The sequence below is a fragment of the Mya arenaria genome, chromosome 15 (genome assembly GCF_026914265.1).
Source record: "Mya arenaria isolate MELC-2E11 chromosome 15, ASM2691426v1".
In the NCBI taxonomy this organism is placed as follows: domain Eukaryota; kingdom Metazoa; phylum Mollusca; class Bivalvia; order Myida; family Myidae; genus Mya; species Mya arenaria.
Window position 1 is genome coordinate 41,519,602 of NC_069136.1, and position 14,457 is coordinate 41,534,058.

Below are 14,457 nucleotides of genomic sequence, written 5' to 3' on the forward strand. Positions count from 1 at the left end.
TTCGGAATTTTCGATCCGGTCCGGAAAAATATGATTGATATTACGCTTTTTGAAATGGCATAAAATACATTTCATAAGTCATACAATAAAATAAATAAGAAGTGTCGCGTTTTTGCGCGTGACTCTTCTTACTTGTCGAGTGTAAGACTGTTTTCCCAGCACTGATCACATGACCGGAAACAAGCGTCCAGTATGAAAGAATACGTTGTTGTACATTCATATAGTTACCATATAATTAAGTAATGGCTAAAGGTTATTTGTATCGATAAATAAATAAATCTGGAGTATCGCAAGCACTCGGCGTATACAACTGTATTAAATACCTATTCAACAGATTAGTGTGTGAGATTATACTTTATACACTGACCCAACTTCCATTTCACTGATTTAAATGAATAACAGGTGACTGCTGATTTACCCAATTTAATATTATGCATGTTTGAAAAATGCTGCTAACCCATTGCATAAATTTGAGAACTAATGAATGCTATCGTCAAATATCAACCTCAATTAGGGGTTGAAGTTTTTCCTATAAGGTTTATTGGTGTAGGAACACATGTTTACAGTGCCGATGCTTCTTTATTAATTCAGGCTAACTTCATCGTCAGTTTGGATATACCACGTGGTTTTCGACGTCACGTTAGGTTATTGCAGAAAGCAAAATACATGCGTCCACTCAGATAGGATTATCGCTGTACGTTCGTAATTTTCATATCAATTTTTACAAAACAAAGCACATGTTAAGGGGAAATGTAACCGAGTATAGCGTACATTTTTCCACTATTTCCACCTCTTTTATAAAAATGTGACGTCACGTGGTATGTCCACAATAACCGTGCACTATTGGGTCTTTCTATAATGGTTTTGAGACTGTGTCGCGTCAAACCATTTACTTTTAAAAGTACATACTTACAACCTAAAACCACTACTAAAAGAGGAAATAGAAGAGACAACATCATTTTACACATTTAACATTGATACTGAACATTAAATATAAACTAGAATAGTGTATTGACGTCACTAGGTGGCTACATTCTTACCAATGTTAACTTTGTTCAGACAGTTTCATGATATTTTCACATTTTTCACTATATCTCGTATATGTATCCCTCCTGTATGGGATCCATACCGAAGCTTCGACAAAAACTTAAATAAACGCACAAGCCACGTGTCATTTTCCACGTGAGACCACGTGTGTACCCAGTGATGACGCGTGAACTCAAATTGGGACGTCACCTCTGTCTTTCGGGCTGCTAAAATAAGACAACCCCTTTTTACTAAGGGCGGCTTGTTTTTGAGTTTACAGTTTTCGACCAGCAAACTTTGAGGTTTGTCATACTGATGGTTGAAGTATATCGTGTTTGGAATGTACACACAATTGTCAGCTATACAATTTCGACGGACGACAAACGGTTCGTTTCCATCTATGTACGTTAGAGATGTATTACTCTTTCTTGGCACCAGAGTGTGCATAAATATGAAATACTGCTCAGTAACAAACACTGGCCCCGTTCTGTCTATCGCTGTTAATCCAGTTGTGCTATTTCCTATGTTTTGAAGAAGCTGTTTTAAAAACGGATGACGGGATCGACAAAATATTATCGCATTGTTTATGACAATATCCCTTTTATACAATATACTGCTGTGTTCAAACGGTTCACTAGGAATGATACACGTGTATTTGTACGTGACCCTGTTTAGCGGGCGTATAACCTCCACATCTGTGTCTAAATAAACCCCACCTATCTCGTACAGTACTACATATCTCAGTAAGTCACTCCGTTCAATAGGATTAATAAAATTGTCAAACACATCTATAAGCTGCGGATGTCGTCTAGCAATCAGGTCTCGTGCGTTTTCATTGGTCCAGAAAAAGTAGTCCCAAGTGGGGTTGAATTGGATGAGCGATTTTACACTCTTAATGTTAATATGTGGAACATATTCTGTTGAATGGGTTTGGTGAAAGACATGAGGTATCAACGGTTCTTTTCTGTCCTCATTCGTAGGAAAGTCTTCATTGACCGACGGTTCAAACGGTTCTAGTTCATCTGGATTAATAATTGGCGCATCGTCTTCGTTAAGTGTTTCTGACTGTTGTTGTTGTTGCTCTGAAAAAAATGAATAGCATATTAGGCCGTTTTAACATGTGCTCGGCATCAGCTGTCAGCATACTATAAAACCGAACCAGTCAAACACCATTGGGTATATTCCATATGTGCGCATGCGCATCCAGTCGGCGTCCGATCCGTGTCCGCGGCGTAAATTTGGCTTGACAAAAACAACAGCAGACATATAGAAACAGTGGTAAAACTTAATTTACGAACAAAAATGCAGAAGAAACATTAAACAAATCAGAATCAAATCAAAATATTTGTATCATTTGAACGCTTTTCTGCATGGAAATCCAACGTGTTAATAATGAGTTTTTATGTCTTTGGATATCAAAAATTACTTTTTTAAGTCGAAAAATAGTGGCGACTATTGAACTTAACTGTCGTTTTAACTCTTAGCTGAAATTCCTTCTTAGAAATGCAATTTCTTTATGATATTTTGCGTAAACTTAGAATAGGGTTTCCGTTTTAATATGCGGAGCGTTAAACGGATACGGTTAGCGTACTCATGGAATCCTAACGATTACACATAATTTGATGTGTGTATATATCCCTGTTTTGCATGCCGTTCAAATGCAATGGCCCATTCGGAACTCCTCGGCCATTTTTATAGAAAACAACCTCGGATGTATGCCGGTACATCAGTTGAAGTAGTTCGTATCTTTATTAATTATACCGTTAAATGTAGTGTTTTAGAGTCGTATTTATTGATCTAAGTTTAAATTGATTGACAGTGAAGTGTTTTACTACAAACATAATTAAGACTCCAAAGAGTAAAGTCATAAAGTTTAATTGCTTAATATAATTACTACGCGATCTACTTGCAGCGGACTTAAACGTATCACTTTTTGAGTATGTAAACCGTCCAAATACACCCGAAGTTGTTTTCGATAAAAATGGCCGAGGAGCTCCGAATGGCAATGACCCCAACATTCATCAATAAAGATAGTTCGATAAACGAGTGGTCTGTCTGTGTTGATGTCCCTCGTGCAGTGTCTCTTTTTGGTATTTAAACTCAATGTGAGTATACCACATGATTACGTCATATATGCTACGTCGAAAGGCAACATTTTTCTTAAAGTAAAGACTTAAATCAAAAGTAACTTTCCTTTACTACACCATTTTAAATAAAAAAGGGCAGTATATGCCGCTTACAGAGCCCCGCCTTTGTGTTATTACAGAAGTTTGATAATGATTAGTTTCATCAAACACTTCGACAAAATAATGTTTTTACAGTGCTCCGTCAGACGGCCATATTGTGAAAAGGTTTATCGAAGTGTTTTAACAAACTAAACTCTCAATCAAACTCTGGTAAAAGACCGAAGGCCGGGCTCCATACGCGGCGTAGACTGTGTTATTTTTCATTTAAAATGGTGAAGAAATTGTGAAGTTATCTTTGTTTAAAGTTTTCATCTGAAGCAAAATATTGTCTTCCGACGAAGCATTTATGATACAATTCATCACGTGGTATGTATACACACACACACACTGAAACTGGTCTTTGTGAATTGTTTGTTCACACTTGCGAATGCAAAACCCAAATACACTCATATATTTGAAGAGCTTTAATTGATTTGAAGAGGTCTCTTAGTATTCAACTGATAAGTGCAACAGATAATTTGTAGGTAGCTTCAATTGCAACAGGTCCGTTATTGTCCATAATTTATTTTTGAAACAAGGGAATATTTTATTGTGATTTGGATGTATCTGTGATTGAATTGTAAATCCCTCCAAATGATTTAGAGAGAATTCTTATTTAACTGATACTAGCATTAATTCGATTTGAACCATCAACACTGAGTTTAAAAAGTCCATTTTTTGAACAGCTCTTTATAAGATTGAGTACATGTAGATTGCGTGTTCTATACGCGTGGCCTTCTCCTTGTATCTGTCATTGTATAATAATGAATAACACAAAATTTACATAGAGGATAATGTTTAATTTCAGTGTAAGATCGTAATATATCTCATCGAGTGAACACTAAACGAGATGAAATAAATTGCTATATAACACTGAAACAAACGTTTTCTTTTTTGTATTTGATAATATATTTCTAAAACTGGAAACAACCTCTCTGACAAATTTCCTAGATATTTGGGCTGAAAATGTTACCTTTAGAGTGTTAGCAAGGTATTTCCATATTTGGGCTCAGTGACCTAGTTTTTGACCCCAGATGACCCATATTCGAACTTGAGCTAGAAATCATCAAGACAACCTTTCTGACAAATTTCCAGGTTATTTGGGCTGAAAATGTTACATCGAGAGTGTTATCAAGGTATTTTCATATTTAGGCTCTGTGACCTAGTTTTTGACCCCAGATGACCCATATTCGAACTTGAGTTAGAAATCTTCATAACAACCTTTCTGACAAATTTCAAGGACATTTGGGCTCAAAATCTTACCTCGAGAGTGTTAACAAGGTATATCCATATTTGGGCTCTGTGACCTAGTTTTTGACCCCAGATGACCCATATTCGAACTTGAGTTGGAAATCTTCAAAACATCCTTTCTGACAAATTTCCAGGATATTTGGGCTCAAAATGTTACCTCGAGAGTGTTAACAAGGTATTTCCATAGTTGGGCTCTGTGACCTAGTTCTTGATCTCAGATGACCCATTTTCGAACTTAAGCTAGAAATCAACAAAACACTCTTTCTAGCAAATTTTCAGGATATTTGGGCTGAAAATGTTACCTCTGGAGTGTAAACAAGGTATTTCCATATTTGGGCTCTGTCACCTAATTTTTGACCCCAGATGACCCATATTTGAATTTGAGCTTGACATCTTCAAAACAACCTTTCTGACAAAATTCCAGGATATTTGGGCTGAAAATGTAAGCTCTAGAGTGTTTACAAGGTATTTCCATATTTTGGCTCTGTACCCTAGTTTTTGATCCCAGATGACTCATTTTCGAACTTAAGTTGGAAATCTTCAAAACAACTTTTCTGACAAATTTCCAGGATATTTGGGCAAAAAATGTTGTCTCGAGAGTCTTAACAAGGTATTTCCATATTTGGGCTCTGTGACCTAGTTTTTGACCCCAGATGACCCATATTCGAACTTGGGCTAGAAATCATTCAACCAACCTTACCGACAAATTTCCAGGATATTTGGGCTAAAAATGTCACCTCTAGAGTGTTAACATGGTATTTCTATATTTGGGGTCTGTAACCTAGTTTTTGACCCCAGATGACCCATATTCGAACTTGAGCTAGAAATTATCAAAACAACCTTTCTGACATATTTTCAGGATATTTGGGCTGAAAATGTTACCTCGAGAGTGTTAACAAGGTATTTCGATAGTTGGTCTCTGTGACCTTTTTTATGACCCCAGATGACCCATATTTGAATTTGAGCTTGACATCTTCAAAACAACCTTTCTGACGAATTTCCAGGATATTTGGGCTGAAAATGTTAGCTCTAGAGTGTTAACAAGGTTTTTCCACATTTGGGCTCTGTGACCTAGTTTTTGAACCCATATGACCTATATTCAAACTTGAGCTAGAAATCGTTAAACAACCATTCTGACAAATTTCCAGGATAATTGGGCTGAAAATGTTCAGCTTTAAAGAAGGACAACGATTTGCTACAGATTAAATCAATTAAGGCGCGAGCACGACATGGCAATTTTATCAAACTTTATTAAACGAACGGAAATTAACTTATCAGCTCATTTAGAGCGCGCAAGTGGTGACTCATACAGTTCAAAAAGGAAGATCGTACTTACATTTGAGATTAAAAGATAATCAATCACATTTATTTATTTTTTTGGTCGTAGGAAATTTTGATTACTGATAACAAGATTTTAATCGCACAAAATATATTAAATGATTGGTGAATGTTAAAACATTTACTGTGGTCTATTATAGTTTCATAAAGTAGAAATACCATGTTTAATGCTCCTTTCTTTCAAATAAAACTCGGTATCCTTCTTTCGAACCATTGTTTTGACATTTTTTTATCTTTTATGCAATATTAAAACAATATTATTAATTGCGGTAAATCTTATTTGGGAGCAAGAGTGAATCTTTAATGTTGTTATATCATATTATGATCAGTGAGATGCTCAATTTTATGTATACCCACCCAGCTCCAGAGAAGATTGAAGAAATAATAAAAGTAAGAATAAGAAGAATACTGGCAATACAGTATTTCTCCATTTCAGTCGAGGGGGATACATAATGAGTAGGGTCATTTGTCCCGTGAGTAAAGTCATCCTGTTCTTGATATTATCAATTGTACTACAGTACTTGAAAGGAACTTATGATTGTACACAGTATCACGTTTTAATATCATGTAGACTACGAATTACTGTTGAATGATCACCAATGGTCAATTCAGAATTATATAATATGGAGTTGGAGGGGGAGTCTGCTTTTGTTTTAAAAAACAACAACAGAAAGCCTATGTAAATGGGTTAAAAACCTGAGGCCCTGCAGACCGAGTTTGAGGCAATCTGCTTCGAGATAAAATCTGAGAATTTGCTTTGTTCTCCCTTGAGAAAGAAAACACTTGAAAAAAAATATTTACAAATAATAGCACTTGCAATATAGGATGTTTTTTTAACTCTATTAAATGACATTGAACGGCTTATGGTGCTACTAAACCTGATTGACCTTTCTTGTTTTCAAACGATTGAAATTGTTTTTTTATGTGCCCAATTTTTTCGTCAACCAAAAAGTTAAACTAATATCAACTGGACATATTGTGCTTGATTTACATAACTGCCACTATATTATTTACAATCTAACATTTGTTACCAAACAATCTCATGCGAAACAGTAAGCAATCGTTGACCTACCTTGCGATGAAAGAAGCATGACTGTTATAACGAGGCAGATGGCAGTGCAGCAACAACACGCTCTTTTACATGTGACCCGCATGCTGAAACAGACACGGGGAGAGACAGCTAGCAAACAATTCTCTACTTCACTAAAATAAAATTCTAAACTGAAAATGACTTGTGAAAAGTTCAGGCTGTTATCCCCTTCCCCTTTGAATCCGAATGCTGTTTATTTTATTACGGATTAACATTTAGTATTAGTGAAAAAATGGCTCAACACTGCTTGATTTCCGTATGTATTTTTTTTATTATCTTCTCTGGTCACTTCGGACAGTAATCTGTTTTACCACACGCGTAGCAAGACGTACATAGATATGTTTGTCCGGTGTGGTAGCGGTCAAGGATAATTCCGATTAAATAATTCGCGAATATTAAGACAAAAAGTAATACATTTTCTTGTATACAAATTATACGTTGATTGTTGTACCAGTGCATGCAAACATAAATTTGTGTTATATAAGAAAACACTGGCCATTGAATATAACTCGTGGCTTAAAAACTGATTTGCACATTATATAGCTGACTAGTGAGAATACTTATGAATGAAAACATAATGCACCAGTCAATTGTAACCACGACCTCCCCCCCCCCCCAAAGGGCTATACCGGGGATAGCCGGGGAAATGGGCCGTGTTTTTACCTTTCAGGTGGCCACGCAGTGCCGTGTGAATGCGGTGGTTTTGTCTTCGCTTTAAATATAGCGAAGAATGGGCTTTACCTAGGGTCCCTGGGGTGCGGGGGCATTTGGCGGGGATTTACCGTTTGTTCGTCCCCGTAGGGCGGGGATTTAAGCCGGGGTTGGCTGGACCTAAAGTCAAAGTCCCCGCTATTTCCCGCACCTGGGGGTGGGCGTGGTTACAATTGACTGGTGCATTATTCTTGGCCGAAAGCTTGTCAATCTTTCCAAATCTTATTATGTCAAAATCGGAGTGAAAGTATTAATCCAATAAATAAGAATTCACGAAACATGACTAAATAGAGCCAACATTTTTCATTTTTATTAAGGGAAAACAGCTAAACCCCCTTACTACATTCTAAGTTTTGTTGTTGTTTTTTTGCGAATTCACGGATAGGGCTACCTTCGAAACTCCTGGAATCGCCCCCTGAGATATTCAAAGAAATGCAAAACTAACCGGAGGTAGACAGGTTAAAGGTTTGTTAGTGCGCTATGTATAAGTTTTAATGCAACTTTCTACATCTGGGCCATCCTCTTTGAACAAATCTGGAACCATTTAACAACCGCATTCTCGTTAAATGGTAAGAACAGTGTTATTTTAAACTGTCCGTGGCGTGTGTATGTCTGTATAATTGTCCTTAGTGGTCAACATACTACTTTGTCCAATGAGAAGGCAGTATTTCTAAGGTTTTCCATTACATTTATTTTGGTTAATCGGCCGTCAAAAAATATTTATTTTAATAAGGTGAAGCGGTAGATATAAACAGTGGCTTGTCCAGTAAATGGGTAGTTGACACAATAAAATGTAGACCACTAAAAGTTAAATAGTGTTAGTTTGTTATTACGCAAAATAAATAGATATGCAACTGCGCTAGCTCAAAACATTTTTTTGTGTTTATAGTCACAGCTTTAAAATTTTAAAACGAATTCAATTCTTAAAAAATCATTGCATCTGACATCCCGCAGAACATTCAGGTTAATAAAGTTTCGATATAATGTTTATTGTAATATCTAATAACGAAACGTGTGCTCGTATTTGAAATACAGTCGAATCCCGTTGGCTCGAAAAGCTCGAGCTCCTTGTTGGCTCGAACTGATGTAAATGACCAATTTCATAATACTGAAGGAAATCATCACCGCTTAGCTCGAATTTTCGGAGGCTCGAGGTATTTCCGACGGTCCCTGGGAGTTCGAGCCAACGGGGTTCGACTGTAGTTTGTTCATACTTTAAAACCTAAATCTTATATTAAATTTTCATTGAACTGCACATATGAAGAAAGCAGCAAAAGATATTCCTACCAACAATATTTCCTGAAATAGTGACTTAGCGTACGTTAGTATATCTTCACTATCGTTGAAAACTAAATAAATTTTAAACTAACCTTTCATTTTTATTGAGATGTTAGTAGAAAAATGCCGTTTACCTTATAAAACCTCTTGTAATAATTTGAAATCAGCGTCCTTTTTGTGGTTTTGGTACTATTTCACACAACTGACGTACTGACTAAACTTGAAGCAGACTAGGAAGTATAAAAAATACATGTCCGATTTTCTTAAAAACTATTGCGAAAAGTTATGTTACCTCCAATTTTAAAGCGTCTGAACATGTACTTGATAACAGTTGATCGTTGATATTCAATAAAACCGTGTCTGCCATAAATTCAAAGATAAGGCATTGATAAAATACCACTACATTCAACTTTTGAAATATTATACCATACAAATAATACACATCCATACAACGAATAAAGCGGAAATGCTTCAGCCATATTGCTCTCGGATCCAGGGGCGTACCCGGTCAATGCATTAATGAACGTGATTTCGTGTAAATATGGTAGAAAATATGCACCAATACACCAGAATGCAACAATTTAAACTAAATTAGCCAACATATTCATAAGGGATGCAGGGGCGGTTCCAGGACGGAGAGTTAGAGGGGGCGTAACTTAAGGGCGCAATCCTTTGACTTGCGCCCCTCCCTCTGAACCGAAAATTAGTGGGTTTAAAGTGTTGGCAAGGGGTTTGGGGGGTAGTCCCCCAAGATAGTTTTAACAAGCGTACTTTATCACTTTTCTCCCTATTTTGAAATTAATGTAAACTTGGATGTTTGTTATTGTTGTTGTTGGGTTTTTTGGGGGGGGGAGGGGGGGGGGGGGTGCGCCGGGCACACGCCCAAAGCTGCTACCTTATATGCGCCCTCTCCTTTATGACCCTACTAAATATAATGCCACCTAATGTTTTATTGCTTTGTTGATAATTTGGTAATATTATGAATAATTTTCAAAAAGTTTAACTTAAATCTTGTTTGGCATGAAAATCCCCTGCTGTGCATCTCCTGCTTATCGCACTGATGACACAGTAGGGTCCAAGTTCCTGTGTATTTGTTTATTTGTACAGGGCCATTTAGGGTCCATTTTTATAATAAAACCTCCCAACTGCCCAGCAGGATACTCAGATCGAAGATCTGATAAGACAATTATGCAATAAGATAAAGCTCAATACACAGAGGTTGGGGGGGGGGGGGTCACTTATAGAAGGATTAAACTGGGCCTTTAAGTTCTACTAACTGACCAATATTTTCAGAAGGGACTGTCTAATAGTTTAAGAGAGACCTGTCAAGTATTGTAAGAATGGAAGTCTTTATATAGATACTGTACAGTCAGTTGAGTCAACGTTATATATACAGTTAAGAAAACAATGGGTTTTGTTACAAACATGTTTCAAGTGTCGTGATATGAAACTCACGCAGCTGATCGAGTTTCGATGATAGACGCTAACTTCTTCATTAAAATAAAACATCATGTGAACAAGACATCGAGTGTGATTTCCTTTAAGCTCAATACAAAGTTTATTGATCTTGAACTGATAATTATAGCCAACTACATTTCAAGGGTTTTTGAATTAAGTTATGGTTTCCTTATTTGTACGAACAACAATTATAAGAGACTCATAAACCAGTTGTTTCAAAACTGACCCTATTGCACCTTACTAAACATTAAAGTCTGCCCTTATACGAGATGGAAGTCTGAACCTGTTGCACCTTATCAAACATTTAAGTCTGATCTTATAAAATATTGAAGTCTGACCTTATTAAGCCTTATTAAACATTACAGTCCGACTCTATAAAATTTAGAAGTCTGACCCTATTAAACCTTATAAAACATTAAAGTCTAACGCTATAAAACATGGAAGTCTGACCCTTTTTAAACTTATTAAACATAGAAGTGTGACATTATAAAACAATCAACATTCTATCTATCATAGAAGAATGACCCTATTTATCATAGAAGTCCGACCCTATTTATCATAGAAGTCTGACCCTATTTATCATAGAAGTCTGACCCTATTTATCATAGAAGTCTGACCTTATTTAACCTTATTAAACATAGAAGTCTGACATTATAAAACATGGAAGTCTGAGCATATCAAACATTGAAGTCTGCGCCTATAAATCATAAAAGTCTGACCCTTTTTATCATAGAAGTCTGACCCTATTTATCATAGATGTCTGACCCTATTTATCATAGAAGATTGACCCTATTTATAATATAAGTCTGACATTATAAAACATAGAAGTCTGACATTATAAAACATAGAAGTCTGACCCTATTTATGATATAAGTCTGACATTATAAAACATAGAAGTCTGACATTATAAAACATAGAAGTCTGACCCTATTTATCATTGAAGTCTGACGCAATTCATCATAGAAGTCTGACCCTATTTATCATAGAAATCAGACCCTATTTATCATAGAAGTCAGATCCCATTGATCATAGAAGTTTGACCTTATGAAACATAGAAGTCTGACTTTATGAAACATGAAAGTCACTTTGAAATGTTAATTTCGATAATAATTATCGAAATTAACATTTCAAAGTGACTTTCATGTTTTATTGGGTCAGACTTCCATGTTTTATAAGGTCAGTCTTCCATGTTTCATAAGGTCAGACTTCCATGTTATTACTATTTGGTTACATTAAAGATCTGGGTTTAAAGTAAGTGAAACGCCACAAACTGTGCAGTATGTCAGAGAAGACAGTCATGCATGCGTTCCTCAGACATAATGAACATTGTTCGTCATACCCTTACTGACATCATCATATTTCACTTTAACCCTTTGCATGCTGGGTAAATTGTCGTCTGCTCAAAAATGTCGTCTGGTTTATTCTAAACTTCTTTCAATTTACTTAAAACTTTGGGGATATATTGACTGAGTGGCAAACAGCTTGGAACCTGACCAGGCGCCGAGTTTACTCGGCGTCTGGTCTGGTTCCAAGCTGTTTGCAAAGCCTTTAAAATCGCCATCAGCAGCTTAAGGGTTAATATTGATTCGACGTTATCAGCATTGGTTGCTGGATTTCATATATTTAAAGGAAACGTATGTTTGTTTTGTTATCAAATGTTGCCATAGTAACGACTTAAGCTTAATGCATTCATTTTTATTACAGTTATTTATAAATGCTTACTCTTGTATCGAATTCCAATTTAGTTTGCTCAATAAACCCTGCGAACGTAATCACGACATCCGGAAAACCGCCACCATGGAATCAAAACGGTTTGATACCGTCATATTGTATTGTTGCTCAGTATATATGATGCATGTTAAAGCTGCACTCTCACAGATTGAACGTTTTGACAACTTTTTTTCATTTTTTTTCGTTGGAACGAGCCAATTTTTGCGAAATTCTATGAAAACCAGTAATATAACACTGCTGACAAAAAATTAGATCGCAGATTTTAATAAATCAAAATTGATGTTTTATGTATTTTTCTTAAACCGTAAGTAAAGGTTTAAGCCATAAAGCATTAATTTTCGAACGGAAATATGAAAATCTACAATTTGATATTTTGTCAGCAATCTTATATCAATGGTTTGCAGAATTGTACGCAAAATCTTTCTCATTCCAAGACAAAAAATAAAAAAAAGTTATATCTGTGAGAGTGCAGATTTAAGATCGGAGACCAAAATAAAGCAAAATAGATCTATATGTATCGTAACATATTCAATTATGATTTAGTTTGTTATAAAGACGAATAAAGAAACCTCAATCATTTTACAACATGCATGGTGATATTTTATTCTTATCAATACTACTTACAAGTACAAAGTTTATGTAAACTTACGCTAGTTTCACAGTATACTATTCCGTCTATTATTTACAAGACACAAAGCGGGGAAAAGACATGTATGTGTTTATAACTTAACTACTACATAACAAATGATATGACATGGACTGGTGTATACTTGTGGACATCCTCCCACTTACCAGCATCCTGTACTCTAGTGACGGATGTGAATGCCCCATCAAAAACAACTGTAGCTGTGGTATTGAAGTAAATGGATTAAATATCATACAATACATTGACAGTTAGCTTGATATCTGCTGCATATACTATTGTCAGCGTGCAGTCAGTATGTCTTTATATTGCAAACATGCCTGCTTACGATATAACTCATTAAATACTTATGCATTACTCTATTCATTTAAACATGTGCTCGTCGTTAAGATTTTCGATCCGTATATTGCATTAACGCATTTAACTGTTATTGCCTTTGTATGGGTCTCAATAAAATATCTTTCTCTATGTATATGACTGTCATTTAACTGCTATTTCCACGTCATGTGTATATTGTATACTCGCATTTAACCTTTCTTGCTATACATTGTGTAAATTGGACTTTCGCATTTAACTGCACTTTCCATGCCATAAGTATATTGCACTCTCGCATTTATCTGTTATTGTCATGTCATGAGCATACTGCACACTCGCAACGGAACCTGATCTTGCCATGCCATGTGTATATTGCACACTCGCATTTAACTGTTCTCGCCATGCCCTATGTATATTGCACACTCGCATTTACCGGAACTTGCGAGGCCCTGTGTATATTGCACACTCGCATTTAACTGTTCTCGGCATGCCCTGTGTATATTGCACACTCGCATTTACCTGTAAATGCCATGCCCTGTGTATATTGCACACTCGCATTTACTTGTACATGCCATGCCCTGTGTATATTGCACACTCGCATTTACCGGAACTTGCCATGCCCTGTGTATATTGCACACTCGCATTTAACTGTTCTCGCCATGCCCTGTGTATATTGCACACTCGCATTTACCTGAACTTGCCATGCCCTGTGTATTTTGCACACTCGCATTAACCTGTACATGCCATGCCCTGTGTATATTGAACTCTCGCATTTACATGAACTTGCCAGGCCCTGTGTATATTGCACACTCGCATTTACCTGTACTTGCCAGGCCCTGTGTATATTGCACACTCGCATTTACCTGTACTTGCCAGGCCCTGTGTATATTGCACACTCGCATTTACCTGTACTTGCCAGGCCCTGTGTATATTGCACACTCGCATTTACCTGTACTTGCCAGGCCCTGTGTATATTGCACACTCGCATTTACCTGTACTTGCCAGGCCCTGTGTATATTGCACACTCGCATTTACCTGTACTTGCCAGGCCCTGTGTATATTGCACACTCGCATTTACCTGTACTTGCCAGGCCCTGTGTATATTGCATATTCGCATTTACCTGTACTTACCATGCCATGTGTATATTGCGCACTCGCATTTACCTGTTCTTGCCATGCCATGTGTATATTGCACACTCGCATTTACCTGTACTTGCCATTTTATGTGTATATTGAACATTCATATTTAACTGTTATTGCCATGTGATATGTATTTTGCACACTCGCATTTACCTGTACTTGCAATTTCATGTGTATATCGCACATTCATATTTAACTGTTCTTGCCATGTCATGCGTATTTCGCACACTCACATTTACCTGTACTTTCCA

The 14,457-nt window shown here is 36.5% G+C and overlaps 1 protein-coding gene across 1 annotated transcript; it reads right to left on the reverse strand.

Annotated features, from left to right (window-relative positions):
- Positions 1–954: 954 nt before the first annotated feature.
- Positions 955–12,881, reverse strand: LOC128218688 (uncharacterized). The gene is made up of 3 exons (XM_052926346.1): positions 12,758–12,881; positions 6,913–6,995; positions 955–2,108 (listed from the first exon to the last, which is right to left on the reverse strand). The coding sequence occupies exons 2-3, from the start codon at positions 6,992–6,994 to the stop codon at positions 1,066–1,068; spliced, it is 1,125 nt and encodes a 374-aa protein (XP_052782306.1). The 5' UTR covers position 6,995; positions 12,758–12,881; the 3' UTR covers positions 955–1,065.
- Between the last annotated feature and the right edge of the window lie 1,576 nt (positions 12,882–14,457).

What these genes read in the sequence shown, in the direction of transcription:
- LOC128218688 (XM_052926346.1), bottom strand. Translation starts at nt 6,994, where the DNA reads ATGCGGGTCACATGTAAAAGAGCGTGTTGTTGCTGCACTGCCATCTGC. An exon ending in CATGCTTCTTTCATCGCAAG is followed by an intron (nt 2,109 to 6,912) that starts GTAGGTCAACGA and finishes CATTTTTTTCAG; the next exon opens with AGCAACAACAACAACAGTCA.